This window comes from Argiope bruennichi, chromosome 2, assembly GCF_947563725.1.
Source record: "Argiope bruennichi chromosome 2, qqArgBrue1.1, whole genome shotgun sequence".
NCBI classification, from domain to species: domain Eukaryota; kingdom Metazoa; phylum Arthropoda; class Arachnida; order Araneae; family Araneidae; genus Argiope; species Argiope bruennichi.
In genome coordinates, this window is record NC_079152.1 from 38,144,882 (window position 1) to 38,169,890 (window position 25,009).

A 25,009-nucleotide genomic window follows, 5' to 3' on the forward strand; every position below is an offset into this window, starting at 1 on the left:
AAACATATAAATTTGCATTATACAATAGTATTGCTTTTACAAATGATTAACCTTTAATTAACAAACTAATAAACGTCAATATGTTAAATTTTTGTATTGAAAACTTCCTTATTGAAATTGTAATAATTATCTTCTTTAATGCAGAATGAGATTTAACTTTTCTTCTCTGCGATGATGGAGAAAAAAGTGTCAAATCAGGAAGCAGCATTTCCAGGTTCCCTTCGATACTAAATTTAAAGCCTATTGTGTTCATTTTTTAAGTGAAACATGATCTGTTTAGCATATATCAGGAAACAAGTCATAATTAATTCAACATAAAAGTACTTTTTATAAACCATCAAAACTATTTTCCAATATATATGGATGAATCAGCAAAAAGTATATATTCTTCTTGTATTCAACTGCTGAATTTTTCAACAGTTAAATATCAGTACAGTTCGTATATCTGAAAGAGATCTTGCACAGTTCATATATCGTCTAGTACAGCTCGTATATTTGAAAGGGACAAGAAACAAGAATGGTATAGCAGATTCATAAATTCATAGCATTTGATAAATGTGGTAACTGGACAAAATATCACTTTAGATTAAAATTTTTCGCATTGCATGCACAAAAATAACTGTTATCAATGTGAACTTTAGACCTTCTCGAAGCATTTATTGTAGAAATATCATACATGATATTGAATGATATCTCTGCAATATTGTTCAATATTGAGAAATCAAAAGTTTGAAAATACTGTAATAATACCGTTGGGCATTTTGCGCTAATACAGTTGATATGCGGTTGATTTTTTTTTCTTTGCAGTAATTGTCATGATTTTTCTATACTCAGGAGACAGACTCTTTACGGTGGATAAGGCTGGTTTTGGTTTCCGAGATTCATTGCAAAATAACATAAATATACTTTTTCAAGAAATCTAAACAGTTTTTTTTCTATGTTGTATTTAGATATTACAACAACAAAAATGTGTTAACTTCTCGGAAACCTATTTTCATTCAACTTTAACACAAATAACTGAAGTTCTAAATTTTTACGCATGCGTTGTAATGATCTAAATTATTGAGGAAAGTGTAGAAAAACATGGTATGAAATAGCAGAGGAATGTTAAATTTGGTACAGGACGACAAGTACGCAACAACAAACAAGATAATCTGGTTTTAAATGAGCTCTTCTTGTCTTTTTATTGTTTTGATACACATATTCAAAATAAATAAAATCTTAAATAAATATTAGTATAGTGCTTCTGAGGTCGAATTCATTCAAAGGAAGTTATTTGAATTTCCTAATGTCTTTAATAATTAATTAATACATTTATAAATAAAATAACACTGTTGCTCCTAACAAAAAATATACAAAAATATTGAATATGTGAATTGGGACAAATCTATATATCATGAGATTTGTTTTTAAATTTATTTTTCAGTATTTAGAATAAAAAAGCCATAAGAACACAAAATATTTTAAGACAATTGTTTACAGCAGATAGGAGTTGTAAATAATGTAGCAAATTATAGAACTTACCAAATATAAATTGATCGTTATCAATTAACCGTATGGAAGCTGGTTTTAAGTTCTGAAAATAAATATAAGTCATAAAAACTTCGGATGATAAACAAGTCGAAAACTACAAAATTTATTTAAAGAAACTCCATTAATACTTAAACAATAAAGTACCTTTTGTCCGACTTCCTGTAAGAATTTCACTCCCAATTCAAATGTTGGGAATGCTATTGATCCATATTTTTGGAAAGGAGGTATCGTGTGTAATTTTATAACGACTTCAGTAATAACCCCTAAAGTGCCTAAAATGAAAATCAAACTACTGAAATATTTGACCTCAATGAATCTTTAAAAACATATTTGGATATATAAGTTTATTATTATAAGATCGCACTTCCTTAAGATCATTGTATCATAACGAAAGTTGCTAAAAATTTTTTATTCTAAAATGTCTTATACACCGACAATTTTTTACAGATTAACTCTTATTCTTTATATTTCTTTTGTTTCATTCGAATTCATTATATTTTAAAGCTTCTACAAGATGTTTAGAGCAGAGGTGATTATTCACGTGTGGCCACACTAAGTGAGCAGCATTGGAAGAGGTCAGTGTATTAGGAGACGTTGTCCAGAGAAAAATACTGCTAATTGTAGCAACTGTTTTTTATCTTATTCTCAACTCACTCATCTACTTTAAATTATAGGAATTAATCAACCCCCCCCCCGAAAAAAAAAGTATGTGCGATTGAAATGTTACGGGATGTTAATTACTTCTTAAACCATTTTGAATATTAAACAATTAAACTTATAATAAATTTTAAAAAAAACATTGTTATTTTTAACTACTATGCCAAATTATTAAGTGCTTTTATAATATTTTACACTCTGCCCGTTATTTCTTCTTTAGAATTAATGCAAAATTTTTCAAAATAAAGTTACCGAAGGATGTTAAAAATAACATTCTGATTGTTTTCTTATATTTCAATTCTTGATACGTTTAACAGTGAAATTCAATAAACATGTGTGATCATGGTTACAACACACTATTTTAACATTTTTGAAATTTAATTACCAGTTGGATAAATGATACAACTCTTACTATTTCATTTGAGTTTTGGATTCTTGCAGATAATTAAAACTTATAATTTCTAGATTCCAAGATGTATAAAACAATGAATGCTAAATTAAAGACTAAAAATTTAGTAATAAATTCTAAAAATTTCTATTTTTTTCTTGTACTATTAAAAGTGTATTTAGAATAATTAAAAAAAAAGAAAAGAAAAGAAAACCCAAACTCTTTCAAATATGAGACGAACGAAGTAAGAAAAGAATGCTAATTGTTGTTTTTTAATAAAAAAAATGAATTTGGGGAAAAAATTTATAGTCCTGAAAAGTTCCGTGAAATTGCTGTGTAAGAGAAAAGAAAACGAGAAGTGTCGACTGAGTTGAAATTTGTAGGCTGGTAGACAAAAAGTGTGAATTCTACTGATTAAGCCAACTAAACATAATAATAGACGAGATGATAGTTTCATGTTTTGCATTGTAGGTCCTTGAAATTTTTAGAGGAAGCATTTTTACAATAAGTATTTATATTTTCACAACGGTGTTATTAAAAAAAATAATCTTTTTAACTACATTCCTTTAGTTGCAAAAATTATTGTCGAATTAACCGATAATAGTTCTTATTATCTGTTATCCGTTCCAAAAAATATTTTGGTTACAGAAAATCAAATCAAAGTCAAGGGAAATGAGTACTCAAAACTAGATAACGGTGACAAAAACATAGTGGGTTTATATAGAAATAATAAGAATTCTTGCAAAATAGCAATACATTTCATAATATCTTTAACGAAGGGAATTCTGCTGACAAAAAGAAACCATAAAAAAAATCTTAAAAATTGAATAATGAATTTGATACTTACAAATAACGCTAGAATCGTCGGCATGGTGCTTGCAAAATTAATTTGATTTAAAAATATAGAGTTATATTTTTAAAAAATGAAATTGATCCATTTACATTCGTTGCAATTATATATACGTTTTATGCGATTCACTTGTTAGCTAGTACTAAAGCATAGAATATTTTTCAATTGATAATTTCAGAAAAAAAGTAATTATCATGAAAATTTTTCTGATGTCATTTTTTTAATATTCACTTAAAATTCAGTATATTGCATTTTTTTTCTCTGAACATTTCTGCATTTTCAGTTAACATGAATTATTCATTCCATAAATCGTTAGTATTAAAATTTAAAATCTTAATTTCATCTTAAGGAACGAATGAATCTAATTGTCCATGATTTTGAATTATATACAGAAATTAAAAATTAAAAAAAAAATTAAAACGTCGAAAAATATTTAAACCTTCGGAACCAAGAATAATCTGATGTACGTCTGGTCCTCCAGACATTCTTGGAGCCTGTAAGAAAATAAAAAAAAAATAATGAATAAATAAATTCATCATTTTTTTTAATTTTTTTAATATTTTACTGAAAGAAAAATTATAAATTTATGAATATAGCAATCACCATAACAAATATGAAATTTTATTTAATAATTAAAAATGTTATATGGTGATTTATCAAATATAACGTATGAAAAAGTTATATTGAATTCAATTGTAATATTTAATATTAGGATTATTTATTACTATCCGCCTTTGGCGACCAGCCGGTTCGCCAATCTTAATGTTCGCTTAAATTTTAATAATTAAATAGGTTGAACCGGAATACTCCGGTCGTACCATTAAATATTTTACGCAATTCCAACTTTAATAGATTCTTCAGCAAACTATTTTAAAACTTCAGTCATAGCGTGGTATGTATCTCTCTAATTTTCTGTTACCCCTCGTAGAAATTATGCTTTAAATTAAAGTGTAAATGATTAATCTGCAATTAATATAAAAATATTTTTTACTGAAACAAAGCATTTTTTTTAATAATATGATTACTGATAATAGAGTCACTGAGCTTCACTAACTTTAAGGTCACTAAAGAATATCTTTCTTAATTTATGTAATATCTCAAGAATTTGTCAACAAAAATTTCTCAGATTCATCATGAACAGATCGATTCATTAACAATGTTTAATTTTAAATGCATCAAACACTAAGAAAATAAAATGAATCGTTTAAAATAATCGGTAGAAAACAGATTTAAAAAACTACTTAAAAAACGATGTACTTTAAACTATAAGCATATACAAAAAAATATATAACTAACATAAATACAATTTACTTACAGAAGCATGCAACTAACCTAAAAATAATTTAAATCAACCGTTGGTTGTCATGTCAACAATCAGAACACAATGCGCATGCGTGAATTTTCTTCGCCAGTTACGTTAACGCAAATGCGTGAATTTTTCTACGCCAGTTGGGGTAAAGCTATGCAGATTATACATTTTTAATTTCCTTTATTCTGTGTTATTTTAATTCAAAAGTACTTCAGAATGAATCTGAAACATGGATTAATTAACAATGTTTAATTTAAAATGCATAAAACATTAAGAAAATAAACAGAATCGCTTAAAATAATCCGCCGAAAAATGTTAACCCTAGCCTCATTACTGTTGGGAGAAAAAAAAACTGAAGCCTTACTCATTTGGCGGGGGGGGGGGAATGGAAGATTTTTTTGGCGGAAAAGTTGGCGGTGGGGAAAATGGAAAATGTTTTTGGAGGGAAAGTTAGTTTTTAATTAATAATTAAAATTTCAAAAAAAAGGGACCCCAGGTGCACATTCCCGACCTCTAAGGTATACATGTACCAAATTTGATAGTTGTATGTCAAATGACCTGGCCTGTAGAGCGCCAACACACACACACACACACACACACACACACATTGAGCTTTATTATAAGTATAGATTATTTATAAACAACACGAAATAAGCTCAAAATCCTTCAAGTTATTCAATTTTTAACTAACGTGATCGAATTATTTAGTATTAAATTACGCATATATTTTTCCTTTTCTAAATTAAAACTTTTAAATACTCTCCCGAAAGGATTTATTTGAAAATAATTTAAAGTGGCTGCTAAAATAATTATAAACACACACACACACACATACACTCTCACTCACACACAAACACACACGCAAGATCACTCACACATACACACATTAAATAATGTCAGTAACCGAAAAAAAAAATTATAATAAAATAAAAATAAAAAATCAAGCCAAATATGTTGTAAAACCAGCTCCCCAAATTTTAAAAAAATCTAAAGCAGATAGATCTTTAAGAGTTTCTAAGCTAAGAGTTAAATCTGGATAAAAACATTTTGAGGAAAACACTTTCAAAATTAGCTACGATGCATAAAAATTCATGGTTAAAATTCGGAAATGATGACTATTTTAATTGAATGTCTATGTATTGATTAAATATAATAAATAATTATGAAGATGTAATTCTCATGAAAAATAGAACTAAAACACTTCGAGTAATTGAAAATTGATTTGTCTCACTTATATCATACCAGGCAATTCCTTTGAATAACTCCTTTGGGAGTCACCATCTTAACATGAACAACTATGTCTTCGATGTTTCCATATATATTTTTCTTCATTCCCGACGATCTTGTTGCTACCCAGCCACCAAGAGTGCTGAACTCGTATGAATCTGGCTCATGACCAGTGCATAAACCGTATTCTGCCAACTGCAAAATAAAAATTTAAAAAAAAAATGTTAAGGCGATCAAATATTAAGAATGTATTTCGTAAAATATTGCAAACATTAATTTAATCTTTAAACTTCAAAAATATATGGTGATGACTATAAAAATAATTTTTATCAGTGGAATTTATATGACTATTGTAAAATAATTTAATTATCAATAGTTTTAATACTAGCAATCGCATGCTACACTTATTGAGTGATAGGCGTAGTACTTTTCTGTTCATATCTGGGCTTCAGATGATGGCAAGAATGACTGAACTGTATAGACTTCGTGAAATCGTACTTGATATGCCACACATCAGCCCATACGAGTATGAACATAGAGCTACGGGATGGACGTCACATCCTTTCAAACATCTCCAAGCACATCAAATTTTGTTGGAGGGCGGTGGATCTCAGAATTTAGTACTCGTGATCTATACCGATGGATCTCAGAATTTAGTACTCATGATCTATACCGATGGATCTCAGAATTTAGTACTCGGGATCTATACCGATGGATCAAAGACCTCAGCAGGAGTTGGGGCTGCATTTTGTGTTGTGCAGGATGCAGTGACTATACACCAGTGGTAAACCAGCCTATTGAAAGAAAAAAAGGTCTTCCAAGCTGAATTACTAGCACTCAATAGAGCAGTCAAATACGCAACCTCTCTTCCTACATCAGATCCCATCACAATTTACGTCGACAATAAAGCAAGTATACAAGCCTCAAGTTCACCAAAATCTAATAGCCAATTAGAAAGAGATACATGCACCCTTCTTCTTGCAAATCCTCACATTAAAATTTCATGGATCAAGGCACATGTAGGCTATGAAGGGAATGAAGCGGCGGACAAACTAGCCAAAACTAGGCTAATGCTAATCAAGATCGGAATGTAATGAAGCTTCCAAGATGTCATCTGAAGAACATCCTCCAAACCGATATGATGACAAGATGGCAAAAGGAATGGGAAGAAGGTGAAACAGGGCCGTTCCACATTCAACATAATACCGAAAGTTTCTCTTTACGCGACCAACTGGAACAGAGCGGATGTCCTTTTCTTCGCTGGACATGGCCCATTCCCGACATACCTACACAGATTCCACCTGGCCAACTCTCCTTATTGTAGCTGTGGGGAGATAGGATCCCCAATTCACTATGCCACCGAATGCCTACTGACTCTGTCATGACACATGAGGAAGCCAGAAACAAGTCTCGAGGAAGAATGGTACAGGAGAGTTGCATCGAATACCCTTTCACGCGGCAAGATCCACTCCATAGTAAACCATATTCATAAATACCAAGACCTCTTCAAAACTACACAATAGCTGAGACCAAAATGCCACTTATCAAAATCAGCCGAAATTATAACTTCAAAAGTCCCTCAAAAGTGCAGTTCTGACGAAGGAAATCAAAACCACAGGACTCAGAAGGACGTTACAGATTTCTGACTTTTCAGTGATTATTTATATGCTTATACATATCATACAGATGCTCTCAATGTAATTTATTAATTTTTTCAGTTAGTAATCTCGTTTCCCTGTAAGTTGAACCTATAGTGACCATTTGTTTAAGATCCTTGTCCCCTCTATTCGGTTATTACGTCACCAAAAAATTAAATATAGTCGTGTAGGATTTGACACCGTTGGGATTCTCTCTGGAGAACCCTGGATGGTCTGTCGTCTCTTTCTTTCTACCAACATTTTCTTTCTTTCTTTCTTTTTTTTTCCTTCCATCTTGGGCTCATCCAACTGGTTAGATAACTTAGTGTTATAGGCACCATGGGCACAGGATGGCGTTATGCTATGTTCATATCTTGTAACCTTATTTATCCGAGAGAATATAGGACAAATTTAAAAGGCAGCTATTTGAAAGAATTTAAATAAAATTAATAAGATCTTGAATTTCAATTTTCTCGAATCCTGATAAAATGATTATTGTTAGGCAATTAAATAAATTCGTGGATTATATCCTTGCAACATAAAGAAAATTTAATGGCTCATTGTATTTAAATGGTCCATATTTTACTTTGATGTACCAAACAGCCGTAAAATGCGAAAAAGATTATAAAATTTAAGAAATTTTCAAGAATTTGCAAGCTTGAGTAAAAAATGTCTCTCACTTATCAAAACCATTCATTTACATTAAAATATCATAAGAGACATTATTTATAAATTTATCTTAAATGGCTGAAATTCTCTCTTTAGAAATCTGATCAGATATAAAATATATTTTCAAATCAGATTTATAATCATCATAATAAAATAATAAAGAAACGGAAGTTAGCAATCTTCCTAATAAATTGCCACAATATGAGAAAAAGTTCCATATGATTTCCTTCTTATAATTTTCTTTGACAGAAATGTTAAAATATTTTATAAAATTCTGACAACAATATTTATTATTTTCATATATTAATGGTATTTATTATTATGTATAATATTTGTTATTTTCATTTATTAACTACATTTATTCATATAATTAATTACATTATTACATATAATTAAGTTATATATATATATATACAAAAGTATTAAAATCAAGTTAAAAGGAAATTCAAAAAAACGAAATCAAAATTGAACCAAAAAAATATACTATACTATAAAATATAATATACTAAATACTATGAAGTTCTTTTTCGGTTTTAGTTTCAATAGGTAATAATTTTAGTTGCGATTTCGAAACTGTTTTGTTTCGTTTTCAAACTATTTCTTATTATAGATTGGTTACTTATATATATATATATATATATATATATATATATATATATATATATATATATATATATATATATATATATATATATATATATATATATATATATATATATATATATATATATATATATATAATGATTTTTTAGAAATCTGAAACTTATATTTATCCACTTAATTATCATGATGTTTGTTGCTATTGTGGATTATTTTGCAATTTAATAAGATACTCACTTCTCTGTCCAAGTCTTGACCAATGATTCCAGCTTCAACGAGAGCAGTGTTATTGAATTTGTTCACCCACAAAATCTTATTCTAAAAATAATCAAATCAGGAAATTATAAAACTAATATTACTCTTTGATATAACAACATTTCCTTATTAATTAACGCCATATAAATAAAACTTACAAAATCAATGTCTTAAACGAAACTCTTTTTTTAAGAATTCATGTACATTATTGGGAACTCTGCCTTTTTTTGATTAATTAACATACATAAACAATTATATTCACTTCTAAATATGATTGCTTTTCTTTAGAAATTTTATAGTTCATAATTTTTTGACACATATTTGGATTTGATTGAATTATTTAAGTAGGTTCTAAATTGTAAAGTTTTCAAGCATTGTGATTATTTACAACATTTTTTTTCACGAAATATTATTGCAAAATTTTTTATTTGCTGCTGAAATATTCATAATCGGGATAAAACTTTTTTCACGCAATTCTCAATGTCGAAAATAAAATCGGTATCTTCAATTATTAGCCCAAATTTCCCTCTAACCTCACAAAAATTGAAGATTTTTCTAAATTTTATTCTCAAACCTAATTCATTATTAAACAAAAATAAAATGCATCATGTCACCTAGAACCAAACGAACAGTGAATAGTTAATAGTATAGTTATAAATATTCATGTAAGATTCTGACATTTTAGGGCACAGTATTATTTTCACTATCAAAAATATTTGAGTCTAAAGATTTGTCACAATCAAAGGAAAAACTGTTGATAATATTTTCAAACATGCATAACAGAAAAAAAATATTTTATTTATGCATATCCTCCTTTTACGAATTTTTTACTTAAATCAAATGAATAAAATGAATTATTTTAGTAATAAATTAATAAAATGTTACAAATTTCATTTAAAAAAGTCAAATGTATTTATAAACTAACACAAGAATAAAATTGTATCATTTTTATCATAGGTAACTCTGATTTTAAAAAAAAATCTTTGAAGGAACAACTATTTTCCTGATAGCTAAAAGATGGAATTTTAATTTATGAAATTTTTATTTAATTTATTTATTATTATAATTATTTTCCCAAATAGTATGATTTAAGTTTCTTGTCCAGCTAATTGAAGCATGACCTGCAGGTAATAAATATATTTGCATTCAAATAACTGTTTTATTGCTGAGTAATACATCTATATTTTCATGGCTTATTAAATGTCAGTTTTCTTGGTATATTGTGAGACTATATTCACTCATTACTGTGTTCTTTGTTTGATATTCTATTGCTTAATTTATTTACACAGCTTCTTCCAAGCGAGTACAACGTCATCAAAGAAAAATGTTATGTCGGAGAAATATATGGATACAGCTGAACAAATCAAATAAGATTAAGGTTAATTTCAGATTAAGGTTTCTAAAAAGTTGGAACACACACTGTTTTAGTGAATCACTCAAATCTTATAGATGCATTACCCTAGCTACTGTTTTTTTCGAACCTGCTTTACAATTGTTTAACACTACTTTTTATACTGTAATGTGCTTAAAACAATATATATATGATACGCACACGAAATATTTTTTTTATTTGTACAAAATATTTAAAACTCTGGAATTAACGCTTTAATCTAAACGGATTCCTTTCCTTAGCAAAAAGTATATTATTTATATTTAAGATGCTCAAAATCTTTGCATCACATTTTATTTTCTTAACTCTCAGATTTTTGTAGTTATTGAGTTTCCTTGTACTCGAACAGCCATGAAGACGTATTTACTGTAGATGGATTCAGTTCAAAATTTGAATGAAATCTACAAATTGCGTTAGAATTCCATATGCCAGATTTCATCCGTCATACTCAAAATTGTTTTGAATAATCGTATTACCATACAGCCGTAATAACAAAAGGAATTTTTTGAACTCAAGGTGATCTGAAACGTGGGTATTCATCAAAATATCGAATTCAAAATTTTTTGAAGATTACAATCTTTGTATAGGGTGTTCATTAATTATTGTCTGGGTTTCCGTACCTCATAACTTTCGAATAAAAAATGTTTCGCAAAAACCGATTACGTATTCGTAAATTACAACTCAAAGCTTTTTATGAATGGTATTAAAGTGTAAAGCTTGCACAATTTGCACTTTGTAGGCATTCAGCTGAAGGCGATAATGTATTCGCAAATTACAACTTAAAGAATTTTACGTGGCAACAATGTGTAGAGATTGACCAATCCCATGGCCTCCGAGATAACAAGATATAACACCGCTGGACTTCTTTCTATAGGTGTTTGTCAAGAACATTGTGTACAAGACCCCTGTGCCCTCTCTTGAGGAACTGAAGCGCAGAATTGTTACTGGGATCCAAAATGTTAACCCACAATGGAACACTTGGAGGGAAATCGAATTTCTTCTCGATGTGTTACGAGCCACGAAGGGCAGCCATGTGCAAATTCATTAATATTTTTAATATCATTAATAAAATTTTTGAGTTGTAATTTATGAATACATAATCACCTTCAGCTGAATACCTACAAAGTGCAAACTGTGCAAGCCTTACACTTTAATCATTAATTAAATTCTTTGAGTTGTAATTTACGAATACGTAATCGGTTTTTGCGTAATATTTTTTATTCGAAAGTTATGAGGTACGGAAACCCCGACAATAATTAATGAACACCCTGTATAAGGGAAAGTAAAAATTTCTTACTTGATATAAGTCTTTACATGAATACCATCTTAATATATATAAATTACGTGTCACGTTGTTTGTCCGCGATGGACTCCTAAACTACTTAACCGATTTTAATCAAATTTGCACACCGTGTGCAGTTTGATCTAACTTAAAAGATAGGATAGCCCTTTTTTGAGTTTTTAATTAGAATTTTAATTATTAATTAAAAACTAACTTTCCCGCCAAAAAAATCTTTTCATTTTTTCCCATCGCCAAATGAGTACGGCTTCAGTTTTTTTCCCCCAACAGTCATGAAGCTAGGCTTAAGACTTTTCGGCTGATTATTTGAAACGATTCTATTTATTTTCTTAATGTTTGATGCATTTAAAATTAAACATTGTTAATGAATCGATCTTTCAGATTCATTCTGAAGTACTTTCGAATTAAAATAAAACAAAATAAAGGAAATTAAAAATTTCTCATCTGCATAGCGTTACCCAAACTGGAGTAGAAAATTCGCGCATTTGCTTTAGCATAATTGGCGTTGAAAATTCACGCATGCGCATTGTTTTCTTATTGTTGACAAATATTTTCAACGGATGCGGATTTGGTTTTGATGGTTTAATATGTTTCCGACAGATTATTTCAAAGGATTCTGTTTATTTTTTTAGTGTTTGATGCATTTGAAACTAAACATTGTTAATTAAATTATCTGTTTATGATGAATCTGAGAAAATTTTGTTGAAAACTTCTTGAGATATTATATAAATTAAGAAAAATATTCTTTAGTGGCCATAAGGTTTAAATACTCAGCGACTCTGTTTTTAGTACTCATATTTTTTTAAAAAAAATGCTTTGTTTCAGTAAAAAAAAAATTCTTATATTTATTGCAGTTTAATCATTTCCAATTTAATTTAAAGCATAAATTCTACGGGAGCTAACAGAAAATTAGAGAGATACATATTACGTTATGGCTGAAGGCCTTTATAATAATATGAGTGAATTATATGACTATTAAAATTTGAAGTTTTAAAATATTTTAATGAAGAAGCAATTAAAATGGGAGTTCCATAAAATATTTAATTATTAAAATTTTAACGTGCATTAAGATTGGCGAACCAGCTGGTCGCCAAAGGTGGCTAGTTATCAATATATTTATGATCGCATAGATTATCTCACTGATTATGTTCTGATAATGGATGTGACTTCCTATAAAATTTGCACTCAAAAATTTTAAAGGTGATATTTTTAAACACATTGATCATATAAAACATGAGTTACATTCTATGATTTTATAAATCATTTGGCATAAAAATGATTCATAGTTTATGCATGGAGCGTGTACTGCTGCACGATGGTATTGAAAGTTCATCCTCAACATTTTTTTTACATTTTATGTCATCCTCTTACCATTTGAGAAGTATCAAGTGAAACGATCATCCTACACTCGTCTTCTGGGCATACAACAGCACAAGAGACATTAGTTCCACCTTCAATAAACAAAGAATAATTGATTCTTTGAATTTAATTTACAAAAACTTCTGAAATAATCCAGCTTAAATAAATAATATCCAGCAGGTGCTTTGTAAATCAGAGTATTAATAAGCTACAAATTATTCTGTTGATCATTCTTAGTCTTCAATATAATTGATATATAGATAGAAATAGTTCTTTTTGACTAAAAAATGCAGCAGTTTAAATTATAAGCCATAAATTATTTTGAAAAAATAAGCTGAAGAAAAATATACGAGAAAGTAAATATTTTATAATCAAGCATATTTTTCTTTTTCTTTTTTTTAACCTTAGTTTTTCAAAACCAATTGGAAAGAAATGAAGCCTTAAAATATTAAGGCGAATTCTAAAAGAAACAAATGACTTAAAATAAAAAAATAATTAAAAAATAATTTAATTTCCCATACATATCGTTCGATTGAAAAATATAATAATCATTTCTAATTAGCAATAACTGAAAAAGGAATTAAATAATATATATTTATGTTAAACTCAAAATTTGAAAATTATATTTTAAAAGTTTCATGAAGAGATTTATTGATAAGTTTTTGCCTTATATGGATTCTTTTTTTTTTTGCCGTGAAAACCTTATTTTGATCTAATTGCAACGTGAGTATAATAATACTTTTTTCTTTTTGCTGAAAAAAATGATTACGATTATTTTATTTAAATTCATCTTTCTCTCGCTATGATAACATTACAAAGTTTGATATTAATAATATTAGAATAAGATTACTAAATACTATAAACAGAATGCAAATTTAAGAGTTTAAAAGATATTTAAAGTGATGATCAGCCATATGAATATAAAACAGAACCTCCGAGAAACCTATTGGAAGCAAAGTTATCGTTGCATGCTAGAAAATATTGTGTGATATAAAATGAATTGAACAATATACAGTAATAGATATTAACCCTTTAAAGGGTCCTTTTTAAAAATATTTTTTGGCTTGAAATTAGAATAAGAAAAGGGATTAATTTGGCTTATTAGATGGATTTAATTTGATTAATTAATTAATTAGGTTAATTAGTAATTGATTAACAAATCTAGACACATCATTTTGTCTGAGATAAAGAACTGAAGCATCTAAGTTTCTGACTTACTAAAAAAATTGTCAGAACTTATGCCAACCTACATAATTTCATACAGAGATTGATAAATTTGGTGGGAAGCATACTTCCCAGGCCCTAGAAAGGTTTAAAGTAATATATATTATTTGAATAAATAATTTTGATGAGGAATGGTTTATTTGAGTATCCAACCAGGAAACAATACGGTGGCCGTTTTGATCTATCTAATTTTGAACCGGCCCACTGACGTTGATGACATTCAACTGGCATTCCAAATTTCTCCACTACCCCCATGGCAGGATGTTTGGTTCACACTGCTAAATTTAGCTACTGCCATGTTCGCATACAAGACATATTAAGAAAATCGTGTTCAGGATTGGAGTTTTGAATCTTACAATTAGGCCATGGCGGCCAATAAATGGCCAGAAAACCAGATGGGTCATTTCAATTATTTTATTCTGGGAGGATTGCATTAGAGCATATGTCAGAATATACAGAGTATATGGTTATGAAATATATTTCAAGCGGATGCATGCTCCAACATGGTGTTTTTATGAATTTTCACGTGTAATAAATGGACTATGTCATTCGAGATTAGCCTAACCAATAACTCATTAATGTCGTTAGTTTGAGATACATTTCTCACTTGTAAAATTATTTTGACTTTTAAAATGCCATGTAGTCTTACAGATTTGGTGAAAAATTTTCGAATGCTTATTTATTTTTCATGTATAATCTTCTAATATTAATTTATTTTATAGCATATCGCACTCCTTTAAATTAGACCACTTGGAGAATATGAAAATAGTATTTAATTTTAGAAACAATTTAACAATCAAATTGAATTTTTATCTCCCTTAATTCTTAGTTGGAAGTTGGTTTTAAAGAAAAATTGTGTATAAAAATGTCTTCAGACCTTGGAAAGTAATTAATTGTGAAAATGGCATTGTTTCATATAATCTCATTAGCACCGGTTTGCGTAATTTTAACGTAATTTTTGCGTAAAACGTAATTTTTTTAAAATTTCTACACCCTTTCCAACAAATATTTTAGTAATACAATTTTTTAATGCATTTTATCTCTAAATGCCATTATCAATACTTTTATTTATTTTTAGCTATTTCATGTATTTTGTATTACGCAGGATCCAAGGAAGAAATTATTTAGAACAGCTAACAAAATACTCACCCCCAAATGGAATGATTACAACATCATAGTCAACAGCAGCTTGAACCACAGTTACAACTTCATCATGACATGCTTTAGAAATGAAATAAAACATACATTAGAATATATGAACATACATTAGAAAATTATATGAAATAACAAAGTTAAATAACAGCTACCTGATCAACATTTTGTTCCTAACGTTAATTAAATTACCAATCAATAATTTTAAAAAAATAGTTGAATAATTTTTAATTGTATTATTATTAATACAATTAAAAATTCATCATTTCTTAAACAAAAGGTTATTCGCGTCTGCAGAAGGTAAAAATCACTTCAATGTAGAATATATTTAGGCAATTCGAGAAATTTCATTATTAATTATTATTCAGATCGTATTAATGGAATAACTCGTGTTTCATGCTTATCTGTAGAACTTTTTGTAAAAATAAGTAAGGTTTTTGTAAAAAGGTTTTGTAAGGTTTTTGTAAAAATTGATGTATTTTAGAAGACAGTGCATCAATAATTATTTCACCACAAAGGTAATAATTTACGATAAGTTTTGCACTTACAAGGCCATATTACAATATCTGGAATCCTTTTCAAGTTTCCGATTCGCAGATCAAATATTTCTTTTAGAGTATGACCTGAAAAATGTGAGAGATTTTAGAAAATTTGAAAAGTAGATAATTTTAAAAAAATGAATTATATATATAAATATATATATATAGAGAGAGAGAGGGGGGGGATAAATTTACCATGTGAACGAAAAAGTCGATCTTGAGGCTCAAAAGAATAATCAATTCGTTGTTCTTTAATTTTTTGGAAGAACATTTCATTTATTACTGGTTTTGGTAGATCTTCAGATTTAATTCCTTCCTTTAAAGATCAAAAATTTATTAATTATACTTTTCTTTTCTGTAAACAAATGTAAGAAAATAATAATTTATTACACTCGATGAATACAAAGAGATATTGGGAAAATATTTATGTATTTATTAAAAGAGTAATATAATTGAAATATATAGCAAACGCCATTTGAATCTGTTCAGAATCTATTGAAATATCTTAAATGAAATTTTCGCATATATTTAAAAAATACGATTAATTAGTGTAAAATAAACGCAATTGCAGTTTAAGAAAATATTTTAGAAGACAAAGTAAAAATTAATCTAGTTTTATTTTGGTAAAGACTAATACTATTTCCCAAGAAAGTATTTAAGAGTCATTTTTAAATTAATGCTAATTTAATTAAATCGTTTCAAATTTTGCAAGCGCCTGAAATAGAGAGAGTCAGTTGTATTTTATCTGCTTCGCAGCCATAGTGAGATGTTGATAGGTTTTAGGAAATCAATCGTCTGGGAGATACGGCTATTTATCCAGTTCGTAAGAAGAATATGAAAACTGTGGATCCTTTTCTTCCAATACCAAACTATAAGGTACAGTATAATGAGTGTCATTTAAGTAAAAGAAATGAACAAAATTGTGAAAGGAATGTCAAAATTGATTCAGCTCTGGTCAGCCTTCTATAATCATTTATGACTAAGTGTAAACCATTAATATTCAGATTTACAAAAACAGGATAAGCGTTTTTCCATGACTTCATCAAAACTTATCCTTCAAGATAATTTGTTTATAAACTATGCATGTAAGCTTTCAAAACATGAAATTATGCATTACATTGTTTCCTAAGCAATGGAAAACATAATAGTGATAAGAATAGCAAATGGTCTAATATTTTCTTCAACTCTTCTTTAACTACGTCTTAAGGTTTTATAGTCATATTCATAGTGGTTGTTTTTTTATATTGCAGACCATATCTTCCAATACATTTTTATATTGCTTAGAGTGAACATTTAATATGTGTCAAATCAAATTCCTTGACAATAAGTTTCGAGGTGTACTACAAAAGTAATCTTCATAATAGTAACTACATTTCTGTTTCCAGTCTTATTTGGGCATATTTTTATATATCCAGTCATATTTTTTAAAAAAAAAGGATTGCTACTTACTATAAAACCAAACATATCTTTCTGAAAGATGAATAAAAGACCATATTAGGAAGGAAATAATAATTTTGGGTAAAAAACAAAAACAATAATAATAAATATTAAACAGATTTCAGTATTTTTTGACCATCTCAAGTTTTTAAACATATATATATATATATATATATATATATATATATATATATATATATATATATAAGATTTTAATAACAATCAGACAGTAAGATTTTAATAACAATCAGATTACTATAGATATAAAAATCGTTTTCTTATTACTTTCCTGAATAACATAATTAACTGAAACATAATTAATAGTTTCATGTCGTCACATCTGAATAAAAATTGCGATTGTTCATACCATCTATTATTTTTATGAATCATCTTGTATTTATTCCTCTTATAAAATGCGCAGTTATCCTAAAATTAAAATGCAGTTAAATATTTTTCTTATGTCGAAGAAGAAAGTTTACTGCATGTTAATAGTGTCGCATTGAAGAAAGGCAGTCGATTATGCATGACCGAATGGTCATGGCACTGGTCTCATGATCAAGTGACCTGCGTTCGAATCCCGGTAGAGACAATGCGATTAATAGTATATGTAAATACTTCATTCCTCGATTTTATGTTTTCCCTTATTTCATGTTCCAGAAGATACTGGACATTTCTTTAATTTACCAGACAAGTGTTCTGGACTTTTCTTACTGTCTCCAGAAGAGTATTCTGGAACTTTCTCTGCTTGTATAAAAGCAGAAGATTTGTCAGTTACTGTGTTCAGAGTTCAGTTAATAAATTGGTTTAGCTCTACCTCTTGTGTGCGTCATTGAGTTCTATACTATAGTTCTACGCGACAATAGAATTAAAGGGCTCTAAAAAAATTAAAGAATAGCAAATATAATATTTTAATATATCGTATGTATTATTTTTGACGATTTTACTAACGCTGCCAAAAAGCCAAGTAAAATATTATAAGATAATAAAAGTTCGTGGCAACTTTGCTACAGACAAAGTGGTTCCTCATTTTTCAAACTTAAAACCATGGAAGATAATAATAATAAAAGCGTAATAAATTTAATGCAACCGTGTAGATTATTGTTGAAAACTCTTCTTGGAAATATCTATAAAATTGATGGAAATCATAAGTAATGGAAAAATTAAACAGATAAATTAATATGATTAAGAAAAATATATGAATATAAAGGACAAAATTCATTAATTTATCATATTTTATAATAATTGACGAAATGCACTAAAATTTTGATTAACTTTTAAATAAAATACGAACAAAATAATTATGAAATGCACACTATTTTCCTATACTACTAGAATATATCTATAATTTATAAGTTTAATTTAAATAATTAATTCAAAAATATTTTAAATATATTATAATAATTATAGATGCGCTTTGCAAATTTTTGATAGAATTTTTTTTAAAATTTTGTGATTGACAATAGCTGATTCTTTTTATATTCGACAGATCTCAAAAAAAATTTCACTAAATGTTGAAAAATAAACATTTGTATTTAATATTTTGGTTTGCGAAATTGTGCCCATTTAACTTTTATATAATGATGTCCGTAATAATTTTTCGGAATTATTATTATATAAAATGCTATTAAAGTCGACATGTTTTATTTATACCAGGTAATATTGCTTAAATTAGAAGGCAACCGCTGATGACTGTGATGCTCTTTTCAACACCTATGATTGTCTCCCATGATTCAACTTTTTCTGGTGCAGAGTTTAAATATTTCAAACTTTTATAAAAAGAAGAAAATTCGCAGTGTATATCGTCCATAGTTCTTTTTCTTTACCTTTTTAGAAATTAGGCAACTTCAATACATTGCGTAATTTACAACTGATATTCAATATATTATAGGAAAACTGTCTTATAGTGGATGCATTGTCTAGAATCGAAGAAATTGCCATTATTAATTATGATCAAAATGTCGAAGAAAGAGAACAAGATGATGAATTTGAGACATTTAAATTGAATACAAGACATCTACATTGCAGATTGAAACTGAAACTTGCGATCTGCAAGTTTGGATACACGATTTGTACAAAGTTTTGCATTCCATATCAATTTGAGAATTTATTATCGTACTAAATCAAAGTGTGGAGAATATCAAAAGCCAACAGAAAGGTTTCGAGAAATACATATTGATATTTTTGCCTATTACCGCCATAAAATTGTAGCACTTACTATCTCGTATATATAGATCGATACACTAATTAAATGGACGTTAGTCAGCTAGAAAACAGTTCTGTGGATAAAGTATCAAAAGCTGCTGTTGCAATAGTATTAGTGATGTAATAGCGCAGCTTTCTATAACAATTGGATAACAAGATTTATATTTTCCCTGCACTTAATTACGGATAGTGGTGGCCAATTTTTGTTCCGCATAGTTAAATCCCTATCAAGAATCTGCGGCATTTACCCATTTACATAAGAATTTACTTGATTTCTTAATTAGATGACAGTATTAAATGACCTAATTAGTATATAGATAATTAGTATATAGATGAATGAAAAATTAGGTTAAGCTTCTTATAATTAACAGTTCAAATGAACTCATCTCCAGGATTATTCAATACTTGATGATGTATTATTGTGCTATAAATGAAGTGGGTTACAAAAGGAATCTCTGGTATTACAGACCAATAGACATTGAAATTTATGCAGAGATCGCAAAAGAAAGAAAAGGTTAGGTTCAAAGCTTTAATTCAAGGTATTTATCACATGAATATAATGTTTTCGGAAGGAAAGATCACAAAAAGTTTTTTTTTTTTTTTTTTTTTTTTTTTTTAAATGTAGAAGCTGTTTTATTATTCCACCACCTGCAAAGGTTCTCCAGGTTTCCATAACAATATTCAAATGTTCTGAGCAGAATTAAATGTAAGCAATCACTAGGGCTTCTAATAAATTTTGCGAAAGTTCTGATTTAGATGATTTTGTAAGAGTGAGAATCATATTTCGAGATCAATTTATTACTTTATCGCATAATTAATAATTCATATTTGAAGGAAAATCTTAATTTTGTGCAGCTATGTTAGGCAGCAATTATTGCTAATAAAAATAACATACACATAAATTTTAATGATAAAGTACATGAAACTTCTTTTATGAAAAGTGAAATTTTGATGTTTCCTGATTATTTAAATAAATTAATTCAATAATCTAATATATATATATATATATATATATATATATATATATATATATATATATATATATATATATATATATATGTGTGTGTGTGTGTGTGTGTGTGTGTGTGTGTGTGTGTGTGTGTGTGTGTGTGTGTGTGTGTGTGTGTGTGTGTGTTGTTTTTTTGGAAAGAATAGAGAAATACGCACATGTATATCCAGATTTGTCGTTATATCAACTTGAAATTCAGATTTTACCCAAGCAGCAAAGTTTGGCAGAATTTTATTACCAATGGGATATCTGAAACATAAATATTATTCAAGAAATATTAACGAAATAAATCGTCTGTATGTGAGTATAGATTAAAAGACCAGAGTTTAAGGTACTTTTGTGGTTTTTTTCAATCAAATAAGTAATTAAATATGAAACTCAATCTTTATAAAGAAAGCAATTATTAGAAGTATCCTAATAATTATTAAAACAGTCTCGTTATTCCACTATTATTATAACAGTTTGGTTATGTTTTTATTTCATTATTCTTTATTAAATTATTTTCACAGAGCCATTTTTTTTTTTTGTAAATTTACCATAAAAGTTAAAGTTATATAGTTAAACGCATTATCTCTGATGAAGACATAATAGAGATAATATAATAAAAAATTAGATAACTTCATTTTAAAAAGGTTTCTCTCTATGACTAATTGCGTTTATTTTTTAGTTCAAGGTAAAGCTATATTATTGAGCTTTCAATGAGATAGATTAACATACAGCATTGATAATTATTTCTGAAAGTGCTTCTTGCATTAAAAATATGAATATTTGGTTTATATTTGTTTCCTTAGATTTAAGGTAATATAACATTTAAATCAAAGATTTTTTAATAACTAAATTTATTTCCTTTTGTTTATTTTTTAAGTTTCGTTTTTCATTTACCGTTTATAGTTTAAATGGAATCAATTTACTGCGTATTTAAAAGCCAAGCAAAAGTAATAAGACATCACCAATGACTGAAGACATCAATTATAATGTCTTTCTTGTAACGAACATAACCGAGACTTCGCTCTCATATTTCCGAAATAAAAGTTAATTTAATTTTTAGTTGATTCTATTAATTTTGATTTAATTTTTAGCTGTAATTTAAATTAAGTTTAATTTTCGAAAGTATATCGCATTTTCAAAATGTGTCTTTCTTTGTAAATTTAGAATTTTATATCTTTAAAATTGACGTAGAAGATTTAAAACTTTTTTTCAAACAATTCATAGTTTCAAAATTCATATATGACAATAATATATGAACCTTTTATAGCACAATCCTAAGAATCTTAAATCAAGATATCTAGAAAACGTATTTCATTTCGTACCATATATGTTTCAGCAACATTAAATTGAAAATATTTGGCTTCAAGTCCTGTAGATCTCTGATTTGATTGGATTCTTAAGTCTAGCTCTGATAGATGGTCAGACCGTTGGTTCCCTTCCATAATATATTCGAAAGTTTCATTGCATTGCACATTGGTTTAATGTTTATGAACAAGACAATAAGATATGCCCAATGGCTTCCGCATTTTCCAAAAATGACCATCATTTTTAAAACAAAAAAAGAAATATGAGTTGTATATTGTTGCATAATGAAAGTCGCTTATAATTACTTATTATAAAATAAGTTATTAAAGTAATTAACTTATTAATTAAATTAAAGTGATTAAGATTATTGTAAAAATAACTTTGGAACTCTTTTGTTTAACAAATATTGAACATTGCGTACGACAAAATTGTGTTAAATTCGATTCCAGAAGTTAAGAAAACCCAGAGTTTATTATCATGCCACCATTGAAGAATAGAAAAAAAAATGAGATTGATTGATAAATTACACAACTTAGGATAATATACGTTATTATATTATGCAAGAGGTCGAAGTTTAATGAAAATTAATATCTTTTATGTCATTTTATACCTACCTGTTTCCAGAAAATGTAACCTGCTTTCTGTCATTTAAAATGAACTTGGAATCATTGTATCCCCATCCGTTCCACTTCAAAAGTTCTTGCCTGATGTAGTTATACAAAAATTAACGAATGGAAAATGAAAACAAACTAAAAAAGTAATATCGCTTGACATTGTATGTAAGTTAAAATAGAATGGTAAAATTTTATTTAATATGAAAGCTACACAATTAAGAGAGCATTATTAACATTATTATTATCATTTTGCTTTTATTGATGAACATGTTGTTCTAAACCTTTGATTGCATTTTTTAAACAGATATTTATAAATATCAGTAGAAATTTCTTTTTCTGGTATATTTCATTAAAATATTTTGAAAAAAAATTTATAGGCTTATTTTTCCTTATTTATCACTAAGTCAATTCTTGATTTCCGTAGCTAAATTTTGATGAGATGTTGTTATTTCTTTTTATTCCATACATGAAGGGATTTATCTTTATATTAAAAATAATGACATTAGATATGGCATAAATTAAAATGATCTGTCATTATTATTTATTATTAATCTTGATTTCATATGCAATCAACTGTTAATCTACCAGCTTCATAATGGAGATTCGCTGTAAGATTTTCCCTGAGTACTGGTTGTTTCAGATAATGTTTTCTTAAATTATTTGCATACTTTATACACAATGATATTTATTATTAATTATTTTTTTGTCTGCTAGCTAGCCTGCACACAGTTTTACTCTTTATTCTAATTGTACGAATCTACGCGTAAAGAGGTTAATTATTATTGTGGGAACTAACTTGTAGATGTGCCTATGAGGTGACAAAATAAATCATATTTTTCTTGCATTTGTATCGTCCAATTACTTAAAAAAATAGTGAAACATTTTCCTATTTCTTCAATTTTTTTTTTCATTTTTATTAGTCCTTGTTATATTTTTTTAGTTAGGCGAATCAAGAAAAAAATGGGTAGCATATAAATTGCATCATTAAATAGAGAAAAATGAAAAAAAAAATAATTTTTGCATTGAAAGTTGAATAAAGATTTCTTTTTCGACTTAGCAGTTGAATTACATTTAAATACAAGTCTAAAATTGTTTAATTATACATAAATATACACTCACATATTCTATAATAAAATCAATGTAAATAAATTTCAAATGATAAATTCATACTATTCTGTTAGTACTGCTTAATAATTATAATAATATCTCGCATTAAAAATTATTAAAAAATATTAATTTCTATGTGTTATCAGTTTTTAAAAACTCTTCTCAAATTAGTGAAAATGATGCATTAATGCAGTCTACACAAATCCATTGATTATACTCACCTACGTTTAGGAAGGAAACTTTTTACATTTTTTACCTCACCGGTTTCATACATCTTTTTAAAATCAGGTTTGATTTCTACCGTATACTTACTGGCAGACATGATAATTCTTTTGATATATATACCCTGTTGTAATTTATTAGAAATAAAAAGTTACTTTATCACATGAGATGCTTCAGAGGAATAGTTTATTTGAAACTGAGGTCGAGTTTTTTTCATATTCATCTGAAAAATAAATGAAGCTTGAGCTACATTTCCTCTTTAGAGCTTAGCCAATGAAGTCTGGATGGGATCGTGACATCACGCATTATGTAAAAGAAGAATGGTATTTTTTTCCACTTCCTTTTTCCTTAAATTCGTGATTTTGGAGGATTTTTATAAGGCTAAGGTTTGTATTAAAGAAAAAGAATGACCTGTTACATATTTCAATAACATATAGTTATAGAAATTTATGTGTAAATTTTGTATTAAAATGAAAATAATTTTTTTTAATCTCAGGAATTATAAAATATTGAAATGCTATACACGCACACGCACGCACACACACACACACACACACACACACACACACACACACACACACACACACACACACACACACATATATATATATATATATATATATATATATATATATATATATATATATATATTATATTATATTATATATAATATATATATATATATATATATAAATGAAAAAAAATAACTTAATGAAAAATTTGTATTAGCACTTGAAAAAAATTATTTATTTCAAGACCTGTCGTTTTGGCATGACGATTGATTCGAGGAATGCAGGTACGAATCCAAAATGGAAAACCTGTTTTTTTTCTTCTGTTTTTTATATGAATCCAGATGGATTTGATAATTCACTTAAATCCTGGTTTGACAGACTACGAATATATTGGAAGATTTTCTTCTTCGGAAGGCTTGTGGAATATGTACCCGAATATTGCAAGTTATCTTTTATCATACCGCGATGAGTCCCCGAAGCTAAAATGTAGTGTCTTAAATTTACGTCACCAACTTTTTAATAGG

At 27.7% G+C, this 25,009-nt stretch overlaps 1 protein-coding gene across 1 annotated transcript in view; it reads right to left on the reverse strand.

Annotated features, from left to right (window-relative positions):
- Positions 1-24,172, reverse strand: part of LOC129958721 (alkyldihydroxyacetonephosphate synthase, peroxisomal-like) — a 41,208-nt gene extending 17,036 nt beyond the window's left edge. The window contains exons 1-13 of the mRNA XM_056071378.1: positions 23,973-24,172; positions 22,645-22,734; positions 20,896-20,986; positions 17,539-17,559; positions 16,285-16,405; positions 16,099-16,173; positions 15,548-15,619; positions 13,187-13,266; positions 9,108-9,188; positions 5,980-6,159; positions 3,868-3,922; positions 1,678-1,805; positions 1,525-1,576 (exon numbers count right to left, since the gene is read on the reverse strand). Coding sequence (XP_055927353.1) covers positions 1,525-1,576; positions 1,678-1,805; positions 3,868-3,922; positions 5,980-6,159; positions 9,108-9,188; positions 13,187-13,266; positions 15,548-15,619; positions 16,099-16,173; positions 16,285-16,405; positions 17,539-17,559; positions 20,896-20,986; positions 22,645-22,734; positions 23,973-24,073 — 1,147 coding nt within the window. The 5' untranslated portion in view covers positions 24,074-24,172. The remainder of the gene's footprint in view (positions 1-1,524; positions 1,577-1,677; positions 1,806-3,867; positions 3,923-5,979; positions 6,160-9,107; positions 9,189-13,186; positions 13,267-15,547; positions 15,620-16,098; positions 16,174-16,284; positions 16,406-17,538; positions 17,560-20,895; positions 20,987-22,644; positions 22,735-23,972) is intronic.
- Positions 24,173-25,009: the final 837 nt, after the last annotated feature.